At 42.6% G+C, this 18690-nt stretch overlaps 1 protein-coding gene and 2 long non-coding RNA genes across 4 annotated transcripts in view; 2 read left to right on the top strand and 1 right to left on the bottom strand.

Moving 5' to 3' along the window:
* Positions 1-10369, bottom strand: part of ST6GALNAC1 (ST6 N-acetylgalactosaminide alpha-2,6-sialyltransferase 1) — a 36199-nt gene extending 25830 nt beyond the window's left edge. Inside the window, exon 1 of one of the 2 annotated variants that reach the window (XM_083429908.1) lies at positions 8441-10369. In XM_083429908.1, the coding sequence (XP_083286034.1) occupies positions 8441-8556 (116 nt within the window). In that variant the 5' untranslated portion in view covers positions 8557-10369. Of the gene's footprint in view, positions 1-5551; positions 5679-8440 lie in introns of those variants that run through there. The other variant, XM_083429909.1, reaches the window with a different exon arrangement.
* Positions 1949-8434, top strand: LOC310672577. Its single transcript, XR_014508666.1, has 3 exons — positions 1949-4699; positions 5405-6636; positions 6679-8434. It is a non-coding gene; the product is annotated as an uncharacterized lncRNA (long non-coding RNA).
* LOC310672579 lies at positions 8730-15680 on the top strand. Its single transcript, XR_014508668.1, has 2 exons — positions 8730-8811; positions 14004-15680. It is a non-coding gene; the product is annotated as an uncharacterized lncRNA (long non-coding RNA).
* Positions 15681-18690: the final 3010 nt, after the last annotated feature.

The raw sequence follows: 18690 nt of genomic DNA, 5'->3' as shown, positions 1-18690 counted from the left end.
CCAAATCAAATATTCTGTCTGCAAATTCTTTTCCTCTATCATATTTTAATTTTCTAATACTCTTAAAGTCTAGTAAATGGTTGCATTTCCTTAAGTCTGACAAAATATTAAATCTTTCTCTGATCACTTTTTCCCAAATACCCATCCGCCCTCAATCCGATGTCATCAAACGTTCATTATCTTATAATGTTTCTGTAAATAGTCCTTAAATTTTCTCCAGTCTTCCTTCACCGTCTCTTCACCCTGGTCTCTGATTCTGCCGGTCATTTCTGCCAATTCCATACAGTCGATGACTTTCATCTGCCATTCTTCCAGTGTGGGTAGCTGTTGGGTCTTCCAATACTGTGCGATAAGTATCCTTGCTGCTGCTGTAGCATACATAAAAAATGTCCTATCCTTCTTGTGCACCTGTTGGCTAACCATACCCAGGAGAAAGGCCTCTGGTTTCTTCAAGAATGTGTATTTAAAAACTTTTTTCAGTTCATTATAAATCATCTCCCAGAATGTCTTTATCCTTGGGCACGTCCACCAAAGGTGAAAGAATGTACCTTCAGCCTCTTGACATTTCCAACATTTATTGTCAGGTAAGTGATAGATTTTTGCAAGCTTGACTGGTGTCATGTACCACCTGTATATCATTTTCATAATATTCTCTCTTAAGGCATTAGATGCTGTAAATTTCATACCAGTGGTCCATAACCTTTCCCAGTCAGCAAACATTATGTTATGACCCAAATCTTGGGCCCACTTAACCATCACTGATTTCACTTCCTCATCTTGTGTATTCCATTTCAACAGCAAGTTATACATTCTTGACAGAATCTTAGTTTTAGGTTCTAACAGTTCTGTTTCCAATTTTGATTTTTCCACCTGGAAGCCAATTTTTCTATCCATTTTGAAAGCCTCCATTATTTGATGATAATGGAGCCAATCTCGAACCTTGCTTTTTAATTTATCATAACTCTGTAATTTCACTTTATCACCATCTTGCTCTAAGATCTCCCAATATTTTGGCCAATTGGCCTCCATATTGAGTTTTTTTAGTGCTTTTGCTTCCATTGGGGACAACCACCTTGGAGTCTTATTTTCAAGCAAATCTTTATACCTCATCCAAACTTTAAACAGTGCATTTCTGACAATGTGGATTTTAAACATTTTGTGCACTTTAACCTTGTCATACCATAGATATGCATGCCAACCAAAAGCATTATTAAATCCTTCTAAGTCCAATATGTCGGTGTTTTCCAGAAGTAGCCATTCTTTTAGCCAGCAAAAAGCCGCTGCTTCATAGTAAAGTTTCAAGTCTGGCAGGGCAAAGCCCCCTCTTTCCTTAACATCAGTTAATATTTTAAATTTTATCCTTGGCTTTTTGCCCTGCCAGACAAATCTAGATATATCCTTTTGCCACTTCCTGAAACAGTCAATTTTGTCTATAATCTGCAACGTCTGAAATAAAAACAACATTCTTGGCAATACATTCATCTTTATCACAGCAATGCGACCCATTAGCGAGAGTTTCAAATTAGACCATATTTCTAGATCTTTCTTTATCTCCGACCAACATTTATCGTAGTTATCTTTATATAAGTTCCCATTTTTAGCAGACATAGTAATTCCCAGGTATTTCACTTTTTTCACTATTGTCAATCCTGTCTCATTCTGAAACTTTTCTTTCTCAGTTTCTGTTAAATTCTTTGTCAAAACCTTAGTTTTAACTTTGTTTAGTTTAAACCCTGCCAATCGACCAAACTCTTGAATCAATTCTAAGACTCTTTTTACACTGGATTCTGGTTCCTGCAGTGTCAAAACTAAATCATCTGCAAATGCTCTTAATTTATATTGTTTAGATCCGACCTGTATCCCTCTAACCAATTGGTCCTTTCTAATCATATTCAGCAACACCTCCAGGACTGATATAAAAAGCAAAGGGGAAATAAGAAGGGCATAACTTTATATCACAGCAAGATGAATATGAGAGTAGGCAGACACAGGAATACTTGGGTCTCAATCCATGTAGGGCACAGATGAGCAACCTGCAGCCCCCACCATGCCTTGCAGCTGTCCCATTCATCCATGCCATCAGGTTCCTTCCTTCCTGTTCTGTTTCTTCCTTATCCCCCCTCCCCCCGGCTTTTAACAATATTTCCCCCTCTTTCCATGTAGACGGCTTCCAAACTGGGCATTTACTGTGGAATAGCAATGAGCCACCTGCATGTCGTTGCAAACAAATCAAACTCCTCCCATGTTGTCTGTGTTCATCTTCTTTCTTTTTTCAGAGCTCAGAAACGTAATCTTAAAAAAAACCCCACAAAAAACCCCACAGTGGAACAGCTGCACAGTTTCCCCAAATAGGATGACCCATGTGGCACAGCAATTCTGGCTTCTTAGGGCTTGTGTAGATTGTTCTAGCCATTTCCTTCTCCTTGGGCCATTTTTCCTCTCTGGGAATCACATCTAGCCCTTTAAATGTTCCCATTTCAAATGACATTGCATTTTTCTTTTTTCTTCTTCTTATCAGCTGGTTTTCTCTCATGCCATCCACAATTGCAGCCAGATGATGAAATAAGGATCTAGAATCATTGTATTTTAATAATCTGCTGGAAGCTGCCCAGAGCGGCAGGGGAAACCCAGCCAGATGGGTGGGGTATAAATAATAAATTATTATTATTATTATTAGGCAGCATGGTGGGAGCTCAGAGTCTGGCTCCCATGAAATTAGTCCACCTTTCCCCACAACACACACACATAGCATGTGTGGCCCTTAACAGATCACTCCCAAGGGAATACAGCCCTTGAGAAGAAGAAAAAGTTGTTTATGCCTAGTTTAAAGGTTACTAGGTAACCAAGTTACTAGGTAAGTAACTTGGACTCTGCTCAAAAACAACTGGGCGACCAGCATAGCAGGAATGCAACCTTGACAATATGCTGTTATTTACCAGGCTTCCTGAGAAAACAACAAGCCATATTCTGTGTATGAAAGCAACATGGCTGCAGCACAACTTGTTTAATGCGTTAAGAAAGAGTATGGGGTTAAAGGAATAATCCTTTGGGGAAAGGACTTGCTGCAAAGTAGTAATATCACTGCTCTCGGCTCTTTGTGTCCTGCTAATGCAGCACTTTCCAAACTTTTTATGCTGGTGACACACTTTTTGGACATGCATCATTTCACAACACAGTAATTCCATTCTACTAGCAAACTAGAGGTTAAACTAGCCCCTTTCCAGCCCCAGGAGGAGTGTAGGGAGTGTTTGTGCAACACACCTACACACTGCAGCCAACACACTAACGTGTCACAACACAGAGTTTGGAAAGCTCTGTGCTAATGTCTTGAAACAGCTGGGAATATCATCTAATGGACTGATAACTGCATCTCTTATCCAAGCCAATGAAGATGCTTTCACCTTGCACCAGTATCTCTGCTGGTGCTGGAGGCAAGATAAATTCATTTACTCAGGTGTGGCTGTATTCACACATATGTGCAATTCTTGGGGAGTGTGAGGCGTGTACTAGCACAAGGTGAGGAGATCCCCCCCCCAAAAAGGGTGCAAGCACTTATCTGCTGGAGTCCTGAATGTTTGTAAGACAGTCCCCACTGCCTTTACTGCATGCAATCGCACAGGTTACATGCGGTTGGAACTGTTTGTTGTGCTGGCACAAATCTGCAGAGCGGCAGCTAGCTAGCCAGAAGATAATCCATCATAGCACATTGCCAGAGGGTTTGTTTAAAAATAAGTAAGTAAAATTCCATCCCCAAACAAAATAATGCTTCTGTGCATCAATCATCTCCCAATTGCTGGGGCTCTGAAAAAGAGCCAGGGCACACAATGTGCCCACGTCATTCAGCAAAGCACAAGTGAAATACTGCTGGTCTTTGGTTAATGGGGCTGTGGTGCTGGCTATTCTTGGGAAACTTTCTGTCACTGAGAATTACTGAACTCCCACTGAACCGCAATCACACGGGCATTTGTCACATATCTGTATCTCCATGACACTTCTGTAAGTATGAGGCCTTGATGATATCATAAGACTTCAATGTTGCAGTTCGGGAAAAGCCACCCATGGCAGTTTTTGCTTTTTATCTGAGAAGGTTGGGAGAAAGAGAAGCAGAGATTTAACAGAACTGTTTGATAGAATCTGATGTTGAGAACAGGCACCCTCTAACATGTCACCTTGCCCACCTACAGCTACAAGGATGAAAATTTTGAGACTGACTGCCGGATCCCCCGCTTCAGTTGTCCCTTCCCTCTTGGCAATACAGTATGCCTCTTGAAGCTCAAGAATTCGTTTTTGTTATTTATTTCATTTTGTTGAGAGCATAAAGTGTTCTTAATGTTAAATCACCTCCCCTTCCTTCCCAAAAAATTATGTAAGCAGTTGAAGAATGCTCCTGCCTCACAGTGGCTCCATTCAGTGGGAACACAGTTCACCCCAATGACTTTCTCTACCCGGTGGCACAATTTGGAGTACAGTAGTACCTCGGGTTACATATGCTTCAGGTTACATACGCTTCAGGTTACAGACTCTGCTAACCCAGAAATATTACCTCAGGTTAAGAACTTTGCTTCAGGATAAGAACAGAAATTGTGCTTCGGCGGCACGGCAACAGCGGGAAGCCCCATTAGCTAAAGTGGTGCTTCAGGTTAAGAACAGTTTCAGGTTAAGAACGGACCACTGGCACGAATTAAGTACTTAACCCGAGGTACCACTGTATATAAACGGCAAGTGGTGGCGCTTGTTATGGTTTCTTCATGGGGCTGCAACATGCCACCTGGCTCTGAATAACCCTTTCTAGGGAAGTGACCATTAAGCTTCCTTCCACACGAACTTTCGGAGGAGACTGGAGTTCTAAGTCGGAACTGGGATCCCTTCTAAAGGGAACTTTAGAACTTTAGAACACACTGTTCTAATAACTTCTAGACTACAAGGACCAGCACAGAAGAGAGAACTATTATCATGCCCCATGGTAACTTTACCCACCAGAGATGTACTGCTTGAGCAACCCTTGATTTATATAGAGGCCTTGCATTTCTGCGTTATCTTCCGTCTCTTTTCCATAAACTTTAAAGGTTACTCTGTCTTTTGATATGTTCAGCACAAGGTCTAAGCTCATGCACAACTCTGACCCTAAAATAAATCTCGGAGACGCCTGAGTAAATGCAATTGTATGCACAGCCCTTCTGCAAACAGATTGAGCACCAGATGGCTGCCAAGTCCAGCAGCCTTAAAGTCCGGATACCGTTGTAAATAGTTGTAGGTATGCAATTAAAAGGAGGAATGGCTTGTACTCCAAAAGTGACAGGCTTGAACCCTCTCTGCAAAGAATGATTTGTTGATTTAAACTGTGCTTGACATCTGGTAACAATTAAAGCTTTAGGTTGAAAGTACAGTTTTGAAATGACAATAGGGTTGCCAGGCCAGTCAATTAATTATCAGTTGATCACCTGTCACTTGATCACACTCAACTATCCCATGAAACCACGTAAGTGGAAGCTTTTCAACCACATTATGGGGCCACTTGTTAGCAAAAGCATGTGAGAATTGCAGTACTTACCCTTTAGCTCAGTGGTTCCCAAGGTGACTGGTACTGCCCCCTGGGGGGGGCAATGGGATTACCCAGGGGGCACTAAGAGGCAAGAGGGCAGCAGGGGGTGGGACAGAGGTGGGCCCCTCCAAACACTTTGATCACTTATTTACACTGACCAGCTAAACACTTTCATCCCTTCGTATTTAAAGTTTTACTGCTCTTCTCCCTTTCAAGGCTGTTTCCTTTGGTCATGTTTGCATTCACAATTCTGAGTTGTCAGAAGTCACAAGATGGCTGCCAATTATTGGCAATAGCTGTGGATTTTCTTCTAAATTAGTTACTGTGCATCTGTGGTAGGTGAAGGTTGGCGCATGTTTGCCCTTGTTGCCCATCTGCCGGCAGGTGAATAGATCTTTCCTTTGGGGAACCGGCTGCTTTTAATGAAAGGGATTTTATTGTGATTATTTGTGTGGTTTTTCATAGGTTTTAAATATGTATATAGTTTTAATCTATCAGTGTTCATTTTTTTAAAAAATGATGGGTTTCCCCCTATGTATTTAGTGGTTCTACTTTTTATCTGTAAGCCACCATGAGTCCCATCAGGGAAAAAGGCAAGGTGTATATAAATGCAATAATCAAAGCCAGCATGACCCATGGTCACAAATGATGGGATTTGTACTCCCAAGCATCTGGAGAGCTGGAGAGCCCCAGTATGGGCCTAAGACTGCCCACACTATTTTGCTTGCAGCAAAAAACAGAGGCTACCCCCTCTTTGTCATCAAGCTGTTTAATCCACACCCAGGTCAAAACATATTTTAGAATTCAGTTTCATTCTTTCAATAAACAGTTAAATAATTTGATCTGCAAATGATGCCTAGGCAATTGTTTCAACAGCGCAAGCATTTCCTCTTTCCAGGGGGAAAGATTTCCCCTTTTCTCTCCCTGCACAGTGTTCTTCAGGTTCTCCTAACCTTCCAGAGCAGAGTTGGGGGAGGAGAGAGGGGGAAAGCCACATTACACTGACAGGAGCCCTTGAGCTGGCTTTCACTAGCAGAAAAGCTTACTTAATAGTTAATAATAACCAGTGTTTCTTTCTGGGGGGATAATAACCAGTGTTTTTTTTCTGGGGGGATAATAACCAGTGTTTTTTTCAGGGGTACACATACCCCTAAACATTTTGTGAATCTTTGTACTTTTGTCCATTTACTGTGTTTATTTTTCCCAATGTGAACTATAAAATGGTGATTTTCTTGAGTCAAAGTGAGAGTACCCCTAAACATTTTTTTAAAGAAAAAAGCACTTATAATAACAAGAATAATTTTATTATTTATATGAAGCCCATCTGACTGGGTTGCCCCAGCCACTCTTGGCAGCTCCCAACAAGATAGTCAAAGCACAATAAAACCTCAAACATTGAACACTCCCCTCTAAAGGGCTGCCATCAGATGTCTCCTAAAAGTCATATAGTTGAATCCAGCTCTGTGTTATGTAAATAGATATATAATTTATCATTACTATTCAATATTTATTTATATCACGCCTTTTCCCTTGACAGGGACTTAAGGCAGCTTACCAATAAAATAAGAACAGCTAAAAACATAGAAGAAAAAGCAACCATTAAAAAACAAGTAGAATTAAAACGATATAAATATATAAAATGTTGATTAAAAACATACAGATATAATTACAATAAAAAATAGCACTATCTAATTTATGTTAAAAAGAGGACAGTGAAATCACTAATGGAGTATTTGGTAGAAACTGAGCTGCAGTGGAATGGAAACAGTGCTGACTGCGATGAATATGGATCGGAATGGAAACTGCTGCCTTCTTACATCCCTAGTTCTGTCCTTCCATTATGGACAGATGCAAGAAGTGTCAGCAGTGTTCTAGAACATTGTGCTGCTTCCTTTCTGTCCCTTCAATCAAGGGGAACGGAGAGGAAGGAACCCCAGGAAATGGAACAAAAACCATGCACGCCTCAAATAATAGTAGCATGCACTTCTTGGCAGTATTGAGGGCTGCAACCACCACCAGGTAGTAAGCATTATTTGTCTTCATGTGCTCATAGCAGCAGGAGGCTTCTCCCACATAGGACAGAAAATTCTCTTCAGCCACCCTTCACAAATGGGTTAACTATGGGAGAGCTAAAGGGCGTTTCCAAGTGAGAACTAAAAGTGCTTTACTGCAGCCAGTATGTACCCTTTTTTGTATTTCTCAGCCTGTATTTTTAAGCATTGGTATGCAACATATGATTAATCCCGAGTGTCTGAAAAAATTAAGGGGCACAGCTATTTCCACTTACTATTAGTTACAGCAGAAGTCATTTGCTTTAAATTTTTAGATACCTCATGTTCACTGCATATCCTTAATTCTTATGGGAGGGACTTCTTGTCATTTAACTCAATGAATTAGTAGTTGATTTTCCATTATATGTGGAGCTCTTATGTCTGCATAAACTCACTATAAATCTCCCCTTTTGGACATTATTTTAGGAATGTAGTCATTATAAGTCAGTTGATGCATTTCAGTTTACAAATAGCTGTTCTCATTCAACCTGTGTGTGATGCTAGGTGAGCCTTTTATAGATACAGACAGAGATTATGTGAAAGGCGTATCAAAGTTGCTGTTGGTTATGATGAATTAATTCATTTGAATTAATTCATTTGAAGCCCTACCTGGAAACGTAGCAGTCAAGACTTTGCAAGGATGGCTGGCTATGGCCCTGCAGATAAAAGTGAGCCACTGACAGAGAAATATTAACTTATATTATGCAATAGTTTTACGTGTCCATAAGAGAGATTACATGGGTAAGTATGATACACGATGCATTTCAGTATAAGGAAAGACCAGCTAAGCTTATCAGAGGAAGCAACACATAAGGTTCATCTGAGAAGGAGAGGGATCTCCTCTTACCTGTATGGATATTTTTCAGTAAAGCCAATGTAGGCAGCAAAAGTGAGAACAAGGAACAAGAAGCTTATGAGAAGCAGACTGGTTCCCCTAGGACACCACCTCCTGATTGATCTCATGGCTTCCCACTAGACATTCTAGGAAGTCTCTGCCTTCTTTGCCACAGGTACTTTGCAGACTGACGAAAGCTACAGATCTGCTCCTCTGATATCCCGTGAACAGGGAAGGCAAGGCACACACTCCATTCAGCTGCTGAAGGGCAGCTCAGCCTCATTCCTCTGCCAAAAGGGCAGAGAAGGGTTACTTCCTCATGTCTAGTTTAGTGCTCTTGTGGGCAGAATTTGCAAGCAGAGAAACACCCACAAGTCAAACAGGTGGGTTTCACACATTTCCGTAGCCCCATAAACAGTGCTCTTTGATTATCATCTTGAAAAAGGCTTGTTTGCTGCAAGTAAATATTACCTGAACAGATAAAATGTGAGCAGATGGAGAAAGGAACAGGGCTCTGTTCCCTTTAAAAAATTAAAGAGGACATTTAGGCAGGTGTGGCTTTATCTTATTCCAGCAAAACAAGCTGCACCTGCCGAAATTCCCTCTCTGAAACAGCTACCTGAAGACAACACAGGCATTCTGTCTTCTTTTCCTGTTAGTTTCTCTCTCTGTCTCTGTGTAGGAAGAAGTAGTTGTGTTCACAAGGAAGGGGAACTACAGTAAGGCTATAATCCTGTACTGAAGTTACTTGGCAGTAAGCCCCACTCAACTCAGTGGGACTTCCTTCTCTAATCAACATGCATAGGTTTAGGCTGCATCAAATCTAAGATGTAACAATTCTTGAGGGTTTGTAAAGAAATGGGCATTTTCGTTAAGGAATTTCATTCATTTAGGGAGAGGGGGACCAGATGGACAGGGGGACCCTCTACAGCAGATTGGGGATGGGGAGGCTGCAGTGGAGATGAGAGGAAGGGGAATTAACAATGCAGAAGTCCACTGAATCTTTCTTTATTATACAGTCATACCTCGGGTTACATATGCTTCAGGTTGAGCATTTTCGGGTTGCGCTTTGCGGCGACCCGGAAGTAATGATACGCGTTGCTTCTGGGTTTTGCCGCTCGCGCATGCACAGATGCTCAAAATGACGTCACACACATGCGCAGAAGTGGCGAATTGCAACACGCGCAGTAGCGTGTTATGTTCACTTCAGGATGCGAACGGGGCTCCGGAACGGATCCCGTTTGCATCCAGAAGTACCACTGTACTAACACTATTATGTGGCACATTAAGTTTATCCATATTTACTGACCTTCTTTCTCATTTGGATGGGTAAATACATTAGGTTTGTGATGGTGTCACAGATTTTACTTAGGATCTGTGTTGGATATTCTTTCAACACCAGGATATTAAAGTTAGCAAGTCCTCTTAGAAAACTATAGTTTGTGGTTGAAAGTATGAGCAGTAGTTCTAAACTGCAGACATTGAAAGGATTAAGGATGTTGTTTTTGCAGTTCAATAATTATTTCATTGTATGTCATAGATTATCTTCCTTAAATTATTTTCTTAGTTCTGTGAAACCATGATTTCCATAAATAAAGATTTCCTAATAATTCTTCCTCCTCCATGTTTGCATTATAAAACAATGCAGTAAGAGGTGATTAAACCTGGGGCTATTTTTTTGCTTGTATTTATTATACAAAGTGTTAAACATGGTTGATATGCGTGGCGTATAGCCTTATCAAAATGTGAGCAATGCCAGAGTGTATTGTTTAGACTTGTCAAAACATTAATTTGGTCCAGTATTTAAAATCTTTTTGGGTAAAATCTGATTTTTAAATGGGCCAGCATAGCTGCTTCATAGTGTTTTCTAATTCATGGGAAAGCTATTCCTTTCTCCTTCATTCTGTCTTCAAAGTTACTCTGGGTCTTTTCTTTTGCCGGAGAAAATATTTGTAAAGGAATAAATGCCATCTATTCAGAACAATATGCAAAACTGATCATCAACGGAAGAATTACTGAGGAGTGCAAAATAAACAAGGGAACCAGACAGGGCTGCCCACTGTCACCACTGATATTTATCTTGGTGATGGAAGTCTTGAACAATCAGATAAGAAAGGATCAGCTTGTTAAAGGCATCACTCTGGGAAACAAAACATATAAAATTAAAGCTTTTGTGGACGACTTACTTGTTATGACTGAAAACCCTAAAGAAAGTCTGAAAAGAGTGCTGGAATTGATTAAAGAATTTGGAGAAGTGACAGGTTTTAAGCTGAATATAACAAAAACAAAAATACTTGTTAAAAATGTAACCACAGAAGAAAAGGACGATTTAGAAAAAATATTGGGCCTGAAAATCTCCTCAAAAGCAAAATACCTGGGTATTTGGATCACCCCCAAGAACATAAACTTATTTCAGGATAATTACACCAAAACTTGGTTAGAGATTAGAAAAAACTTTGTAACCTGGAGTAAACTAAAATTAACATTTCTGGGTAGGATTTCCATTATAAAGATGAATGTGCTTCCAAAATTAATCTTTTTATTTCAAATGATTCCAATACTGGGCGAAGCAGGTTGTCTCAAGATATGGCAAAGAGAAATTTCCAAATTCCTGTGGGAAGGGAAGAAACCTAGGATTAAACACCTGATCTTAATAGACATAAAAGAGAGAGGAGGCTTTTCCCTCCCGACCTAAAACTTTACTACGAGGCAGCCTGTTTCACCTGGCTAAAAGATTGGTGCACGTTGCAGGATTCGGACCTCTTGGACCTGGAAGGTTTCGACAACCGTTGGGGATGGCACACCTACCTAATATATGGAAAAGCGAAAATTCATAAAAACTTTACCAACCATATAATAAGAAAGTCACTCTTTGCTGTATGGGAAAAATATAAAGACCCGATGGAGCCTAAAGTCCTGTGGTGGACTTCTCCAGTAGAAGCCATAGCAGTAAAATGGAAAAATACTCAGGAAAGCTGGCCAACATATAAAATACTTCTAAAAAATGATGATAACCAAATAAAATTTTAAAACTTTGAGGAAATAAGAGACCACATTTCAGACTGGTTCCAATACCATCAGTTATTTGAAAAATTTAAATCTGACAAACAAAAGGGGTTCTCAACAGAAATTTCCCGATTCGAATCTGATCTTGTAAATTCTAAAAGAAAAACTCTTTCCAAAACTTACCGACTCCTCCTTGACTGGACAGTCAAGGAGGAGGAGGTAACAGTGGCAGAGGTAACAGTGGCAATGGTGAGGTGGTCCCAGGATTTTGGCCACTCAATAACCATGGCCCAATGGGAAAATTTATGGAAGATCAATTGGAAATTCACAAATTGTTACACAATTAGAGAGAACTTTCAAAAAATGCAACATCGATGGTATCTAACACCATGGAAGCTTTCAAAAATGTATAAAAATATATGAAGTAATTGTTGGAGATGCGGAGACTCAGGAACATTCTTCCATATGTGGTGGATATGTAGGAAAATATAGGTATTCTGGGAGAGTATATATGCAGAACTGCAAAAAATGCTAAAGATCTCTTTCAATAAAAAACCAGATGAAAAGCACTAGAGTATCTTGAGGATTTAAAATCCCAGGAAATAAAAAGGACCACAATGTGGGTGCCAGGCAAGTACCTCTAGCGAGGGCATTCCATAACCAGGGCATGACCACCGAAAGGGTATCATATTAGATGCTGTAAGAAAATAACACTGTGAAATCTAAAAATACTGACAGGGTGAAGATTTAGGCCGTGTTCCTATGAATAGAGATAATGGAGGAAGCACTAGACTCCCAAGAAGCAGCACAGGACATTGGCCTTCCTTGCCAACCTCTTATTCAGTCCAATCCTAAACATGTTTATTCAGAAGTAGCACTGAACTCAGTGAGATTTACTCTCTAGTAAGTGTGTGGAAGATTACTCAATACATAGGTTAGAAGGAACCTGTTAGTTACACTTTTCTTCCTGATTGGAAGCTGCAATGCCTAGCTTAAGAGAGACCACAGACACTCACATGAATTGGGGGGGGGGGGGGCTGAATACAGACTTTAGCAGGGATAGTCAATGTGTTGCTGCCCTCTAGCTCCTATAGACCCTGATGACTGGCCATGCTGGCTGGGGGTGATGGGAGCTCAGCAACTTCTGGAGGGCACCATATTGGCTACCACTGCTTTAAGGTATTAGATAGGGGGCTATTTTCATTGTATTATTGACAGGGGTGTAAGAAGAGGGGTAGTACTTCTGGTGAGAGATAAGTTGTGCTCCTTCTGGGGGAGTTAGTCCATCTTGGTCCCCACCCTGCACTCAGCTCTCACCTGTGGCTCCTAGAATAAGGTTACCAGACACCCCTGTTTCCCGGGGACAGTCCCCAGTTCTAAACATCAGTCCCCATACAAAATCCTTATCCTAGAAGCTGTCAACATGCTACAGCAGCCACACTCTGGGAGTGGCTTCGACTGGCCAGCTAAACTGAGTGAGGCTAGCTGATGGGTCTCAAACCCTTGGTGAGTTTAAGGACCCTCCAGGTGAAGACAGGCTGAAGCAGATTGAGTGGATGAAACCAAGAAATGGTCAAGAAGGTGGTTTCTGCATGTGCTGTAGAGGGAAGCGAGGGACAGATGGGGCTCATCAGCCTGGGAAAATAGTAGCCTAACCTCTGCTGCCTTGCAGTTTATCATCAGGAGAAGAAAAGGCTAAGGAGTCAACCCTACACAAATCCAGCCCCTAATGTGGCTGGATGGCACCTTGTACGCCTCCTTCCAGCAACTCCTGCAGCCAAACTGGTGCCAAATGTATTGCTCTGCTTTCCTTTGGACCACATCAGCAAGGCTGAGAGGGGAACCATGTCATCTGGGCAGCCCAGGATCTCCATCCACACACTGCCCAGGCTTGTGCCCTGGGGAGGTCACTTCACCCTTGGAGGTGCACTCCATTGTCTCTCAAGATAGATGGATGCTAACCACCATTATTGACATACGTTGTATCCACATAACTGCAAATGGCCAGTGGAGCTGGTTTAAATGAGGTGCAAATCTTTAAATAAGGGGCATGGGGCTGGTTAGAAAATAATTATTTACTACATTATTACATCACATGGCCTTCTTGTCAGAGTTGCCGTTTCTGCTTCTGTTGGCCTTTCCCCCTGCTCATTCCTTTTCAAATTCAGTTTCAATTCCAATTCCAGAACACTAATAATTTAAAGTGAATTAACACGTTAAATGAGTCTTTACCTTGGAGGCTGGTTGTGGGTGGGACTGATATTGGCAACCTTATTGTCAAGTCAGGATCCTAGAAATGGTTACGGTACTTGGAAGTTTCAGTGTTATAGTGAATAGGATACTATGCTCTTCGTGGTAGGAAGTTGTCTTGCCTTGGGCATTGTATTCTGAACATACCAAAGTGTCTGCCAATGTTTGCTTGATCAAATCCATTCCAGAAGAATATTTGCCCTTCAGAATTATTTTTATCATGTGTCTGGCAGGAGCAATTTAACAGCATCAGACGGACATCTGATACTAACTCTCCTTTTGTTTTCACTCTGGAATTTTAACACATTTCTCTCTCCAGGAAGTGCTCTTATAATGGCTGACCTGTGCAACAAATAGATTAAAAGGTCTCAAGGAGATGCTGCGCTGCTCATCCAGGAGGGCAGAGCAACTCCTGCAAGACCTGCATGAATCCCTGCAATTCCCTCCAAGTGTATGCAGAGAAGAGCTGCCACTAGTCCAGCAAGCAATTCAAAGCACGCTGTGACAAAGGGCTGTGTTCCCACCCTAATTCCATTTGGCATAAACTTCTATGTGTTGCTCTCATATGCCTTCAGCTTGACTGAAGACTGGGTGTACATCCATTCAAGGAGTCTGTTCAACCTTGCAGTCTCCACATCAAGACAAAAATGCAGTGGTTCTTTATGATGATGCAGTCTTCATAGCGCACTGTGAGGAAGCTGAACAGAGATCCACCAACCGTTTTACCCAAGTCTGCTGGGAGTTTGACTTTTGTCTACCTGGGCTCCACCATAACCAGCAATCTCTCATCGACGCTGAGCTGGACAAGCATATTGGTAAGACAGCTACGGCAATGGCTCCCCTCTCCAAGAGTACAGGAGAATGTGGTGCTAATGACTGAGAGCAATATGAAGGTCTACCAGGCTTGCATGTTGTGCACGCTGCTTTACGGAAGTGAGTCACGGACAGTGGCGGAGGAAGGGGGGGCGGTGTGCCCAGGTGCCAGCCTGTGGGGTGGCATTGCTGCGGGCGGGCGCCTACCCAATTGGGACGACGGCTCACACAGGCGGGCACCTCCCCCTTGGGACACTTGCTCGGGCGGGTGCCGCCCCATTGGGATGCTTGCTCGGGTGGGTGCCACCCCATTGGGACAATGCTCGTATGGGCAGGCACCTCCCCCTTGGGACGCCCCCATGTGCAACGTGCCACGCCCCTGCCGCCCTGGGTACCAAAGCCCCTTCCTCCGCGACTGGTCACAGGCAACTTACAGAAACGATGCCTCAATGCCTTCCACATGTGCTGCATCAGGAAGATTTTGGGCATCACATGGCAGGACAGAGTCTGAAACACAGATGTGCTCTCCCAAGCCCACATTCCAAACAAGTTCACAATGATGTCTCGGCAACCTTTACAATGGCTTGGTCATGTCCACAGAATGGAAGATGGCAGCATCGTCTATGGGGAGCTGTCTTCAGGCACCAGGCTTGTTGGCAGACCAACTCTGCATTACAAAGATGTCTGCAAACGTGCCGTGGAGCCAGGCTGCATTAACCGTGCCACGTGGAATCCCTTGCAGATGACCGCAGCACCTCGAGACAGGCAGGTTGTGTATCCACAGCAGTGATTGGAGGAGGAATGACCCCTAGGAGCACAGAAACGCATAGCACATCTGCATCAGTACAACTGGATGCCTTCATCTGCCTCAGCTGCAAGGAAACATGTCAGTCTCTGCAGCCACAGCAGATGCCGTAACTCTCCTATGCTTGACTTCACCCCAAAGGTGCACGCTTCTTGCCTCCTGAGAAAGGATGCCACCAACAAACAGCTTACACCTAGACTGTGAAGAAACGCTAATGTTAAGCTTCGTGAAAATGCCCAATATGCCTCCCCTTAAAGACAGATTGCCTCGCACGCCCTTAGTGTCTCTTGTAAGCAAATCCCTTTAATCATGCTTTTAAGTTCAAACTGAAAAAGCCTTTTTTTGTTGTTCTTCTCAAAATAAACAAGGTGAGAGAAAGATGTTGATGTTGCATCCAATGTGAAAGGATTGAAAAAAATCTTGATGTTCAAGTCCTTACCTGGTTCAGGGAGAAAGTTCCATTAGCTAACACACTCTTTCTGTGCCCATCATAGTTCTAAAGCAGGCTTCCTCAACCTCAGCCCTCCAGATGCTTTGAGACTACAATTCCCATCATCCCCGACCACTGGTCCTGCTAGCTAGGGATCATGGGGGTTGTAGGCCAAAAACAACTGGAGGACCGAGGTTCAGGAAGCCTGTTCTACAGAGTATGAAGCATTACACGACTGCATTGACTCTGAAATGCATCACTGAACTTTGGAAGCACATCGTCATACTGCTAGAATGTGTACGTTAAGTGAGCCCTTCCAGTGAAGGGCAAAAGGAAGCAGGCCACAGCACCCGTATTAGCTGATTTTTTAAACAGTGATCAGAAAATAGGAGCCAACTCCTAGGGGCTGAGGTCCCTTCGGTCCCCCCAATAAAATATTTGAGGGGCTGCCCTCCCCCAGTTGATAGGCATTGCCATTCAAAAGGTGTGCATGCACTTCAACTTGTGATTATGTGGGGCAGGGCTTACCTCAGCCCCCCCCCCCATATTTTATTCACCCCGGACACCAGAAACACTGTAAGTTGCAGGGAAATGGCCTACAGCTGTACCCAATTAAGGTGGGGGAAGATGATGGCACAGTAAAATCAAAAGGCCCAGGTGGCTTCAGTGGCTACGGATGCCAGGTGGTTTGCCAACTGATGGCCCTTCCAGAATGCAGAAGCAGCTAAGATGCTGGTGGGTACCACAGGCTAGGCACATGTTGCACCAGTTCTTAAGACCTACACTGGTTGCCTGTGTTTGTATAAGCACAATTCCAGGTGCTTCAGGTATTTGGGGCCCCATACAACTTGGCCACTAAATACCTGGAGGATCCTCCTCCTTTATAGGCCTGCCCATGTGTTGAGATCTGCATGGGAGGCCCTGCTGACAGTTGTGTCTCCCTGTGATGTTCACAGGTTGGTCGTGCACGAACAGGACCTTTTCTGTGGTGACCCCCCCCCAAATTGAGGTATGTCTGGCCTTACCGTTGTAAACATTTCAGCATTAGTTCAAGATGTACCTTTTTGAATAGCTTTGAAGAGAGAAGATGAGATCAAAATACTCCTCCCATTGGAGTGGCGTTACTATTTCTGCTCATTAATTTGGTTGAATTTATGGTCTCGTCATGTCTACTTGTACTGAGTTGCATGTATCCCACCCTGGGACATGGTGAAGGATTGGGCTATAAATGCATACAAACAGAATTAGCAAAATACTGGGAGTAGGGATAGATGGGGTGGATTTTCTTTCAGTCCTTCCTTCCCAGCAGGGAGAAATGTGTGGAGAACATAGAAGCAACAAAGGAAAACAAGCACAATAACCAACAGTCATCCTACCTTGAAAGAGCAAGCGGCCAGCAGCAAATGGAGCTCAAGAAATAAATAAAAGTTTTATTGATTGATTGAGGTTTATCCTCACACTACTGGATAGGAGATGTGAGCTTATCTGTCTATATTAGTGAATGCCCACTGAGAAATAGCTTTACTGTCCACATATTAAGACTATCACCCTGGTCAGCACAACTATTCTTGTGGCAACACTTTTCAGGTGTGATGCTGAAGGAATTAAAAGGTAGAAAACGGCAGGTGGTGATTACAACTGCCATTAAAAGCAAAAGTTTATATAATTCTTACTTTCAGTGATGATGTGAGCCAGTTCCCTGCTGCTGATTGTATAGCAGTGTGTGTCATTTATTCGCTCCATTTCCAGTTTCTTTTTTGTTAAACTGCTCAGGGCACCCGGCCATTTGCAGCAACAACTGTATTGTTAATGTTTTGTTAAAGTTCCCAGAAGCTTATAATTATGAACGCCAAGCAATTGCAATTACTGTTATAATCCAAGCTCTGCTCCAAGGCATGTGCTACAGCTAATAAAGAGGCAGAGTTCGCTCCAGCTTTTCTAATGAGCTCGTCAGTTTGCCATCACGCTGGACCCAAATAATTGAGCAGGGACCATCCCCGATTCAAGACAGGAAAAGAAAGAGAGTTTTGGAGCAGATGTTCTAGTACAGTGGCAAGTAAAGCAAAATGGCTTAAGGAAACCTTCCATGTTCTTTGACTGTGGAGACCAATTGTTATTAGAAGCATTTTTCAAACAAGACTAATAACTTCTCTACTTAGCAAGCTATCACGGTAGGATGCAGATTACCCGGTAAGTTATAGTATAGGGCTTTGCAGCCTGAGGGATTCCAGGTTGAGACCAAGACAATGTTCCAGTCTGGTCTTACACATCTTTATTTAGAAGTAAGTCCCACTGAGTTCAGTGGGGCTTATTTCCAAGTAAGTGTACATAGGGCTTCAGCTTTAGTGACATGAACAGTATTTACTGAGAGATGGGACTGTTGACAACAATACCAGTGGAACAGACATAAAATGGTGCATTTGTGAGCAGGGATTTAACCAGTCAAAAGCAAAGGAATGGGACAGCAAGAGGCAGCATTGCTCAACATTACAAAAACAAATGACAGTATCGGAGTCAATAGGATAACATTAGGCTATGGTGACCGGCCTATTTTTGTCCCTTATTACGGACTTCATGTTAACTTTTGTGGATTTTTTCTCTTTTCTGAGAGTTAGGCAATGGACCGTTCCATCCCACTTAACTTTCTTTCCCAGCAGTATTATATGGTAGAGGCAGCGGAAGCAGCAGGAGGCTCAGGAGACTGAATGGCGAGGGTAGCACTTGGCCGCAGGGTGCTCATTTCCCTTGCTCCCACTGCCTTTGCTGGGCAAGAAAGCAACCAACCCACAGCCAGGTGCCTGAGATGGAAGCAGCCTGTCTCAGGGAACTGGATCAAGGGCATATTGTTCTCCAACATTGTGGAATGGCCAGTCAGTGGCATGAGAATATCCACATTCTTTTTGTAATAGGCCACAGCCACTCAAAGTGCATCCATGGTGTCATGGACAGTAGTGGAAA

The sequence above is a fragment of the Podarcis tiliguerta genome (assembly GCF_965153285.1).
Source record: "Podarcis tiliguerta genome assembly, chromosome: 2".
NCBI lineage: Eukaryota > Metazoa > Chordata > Lepidosauria > Squamata > Lacertidae > Podarcis > Podarcis tiliguerta.
Note: the sequence above shows the minus strand (reverse complement) of the source record. Positions and strands in the feature narration are given on the sequence as shown.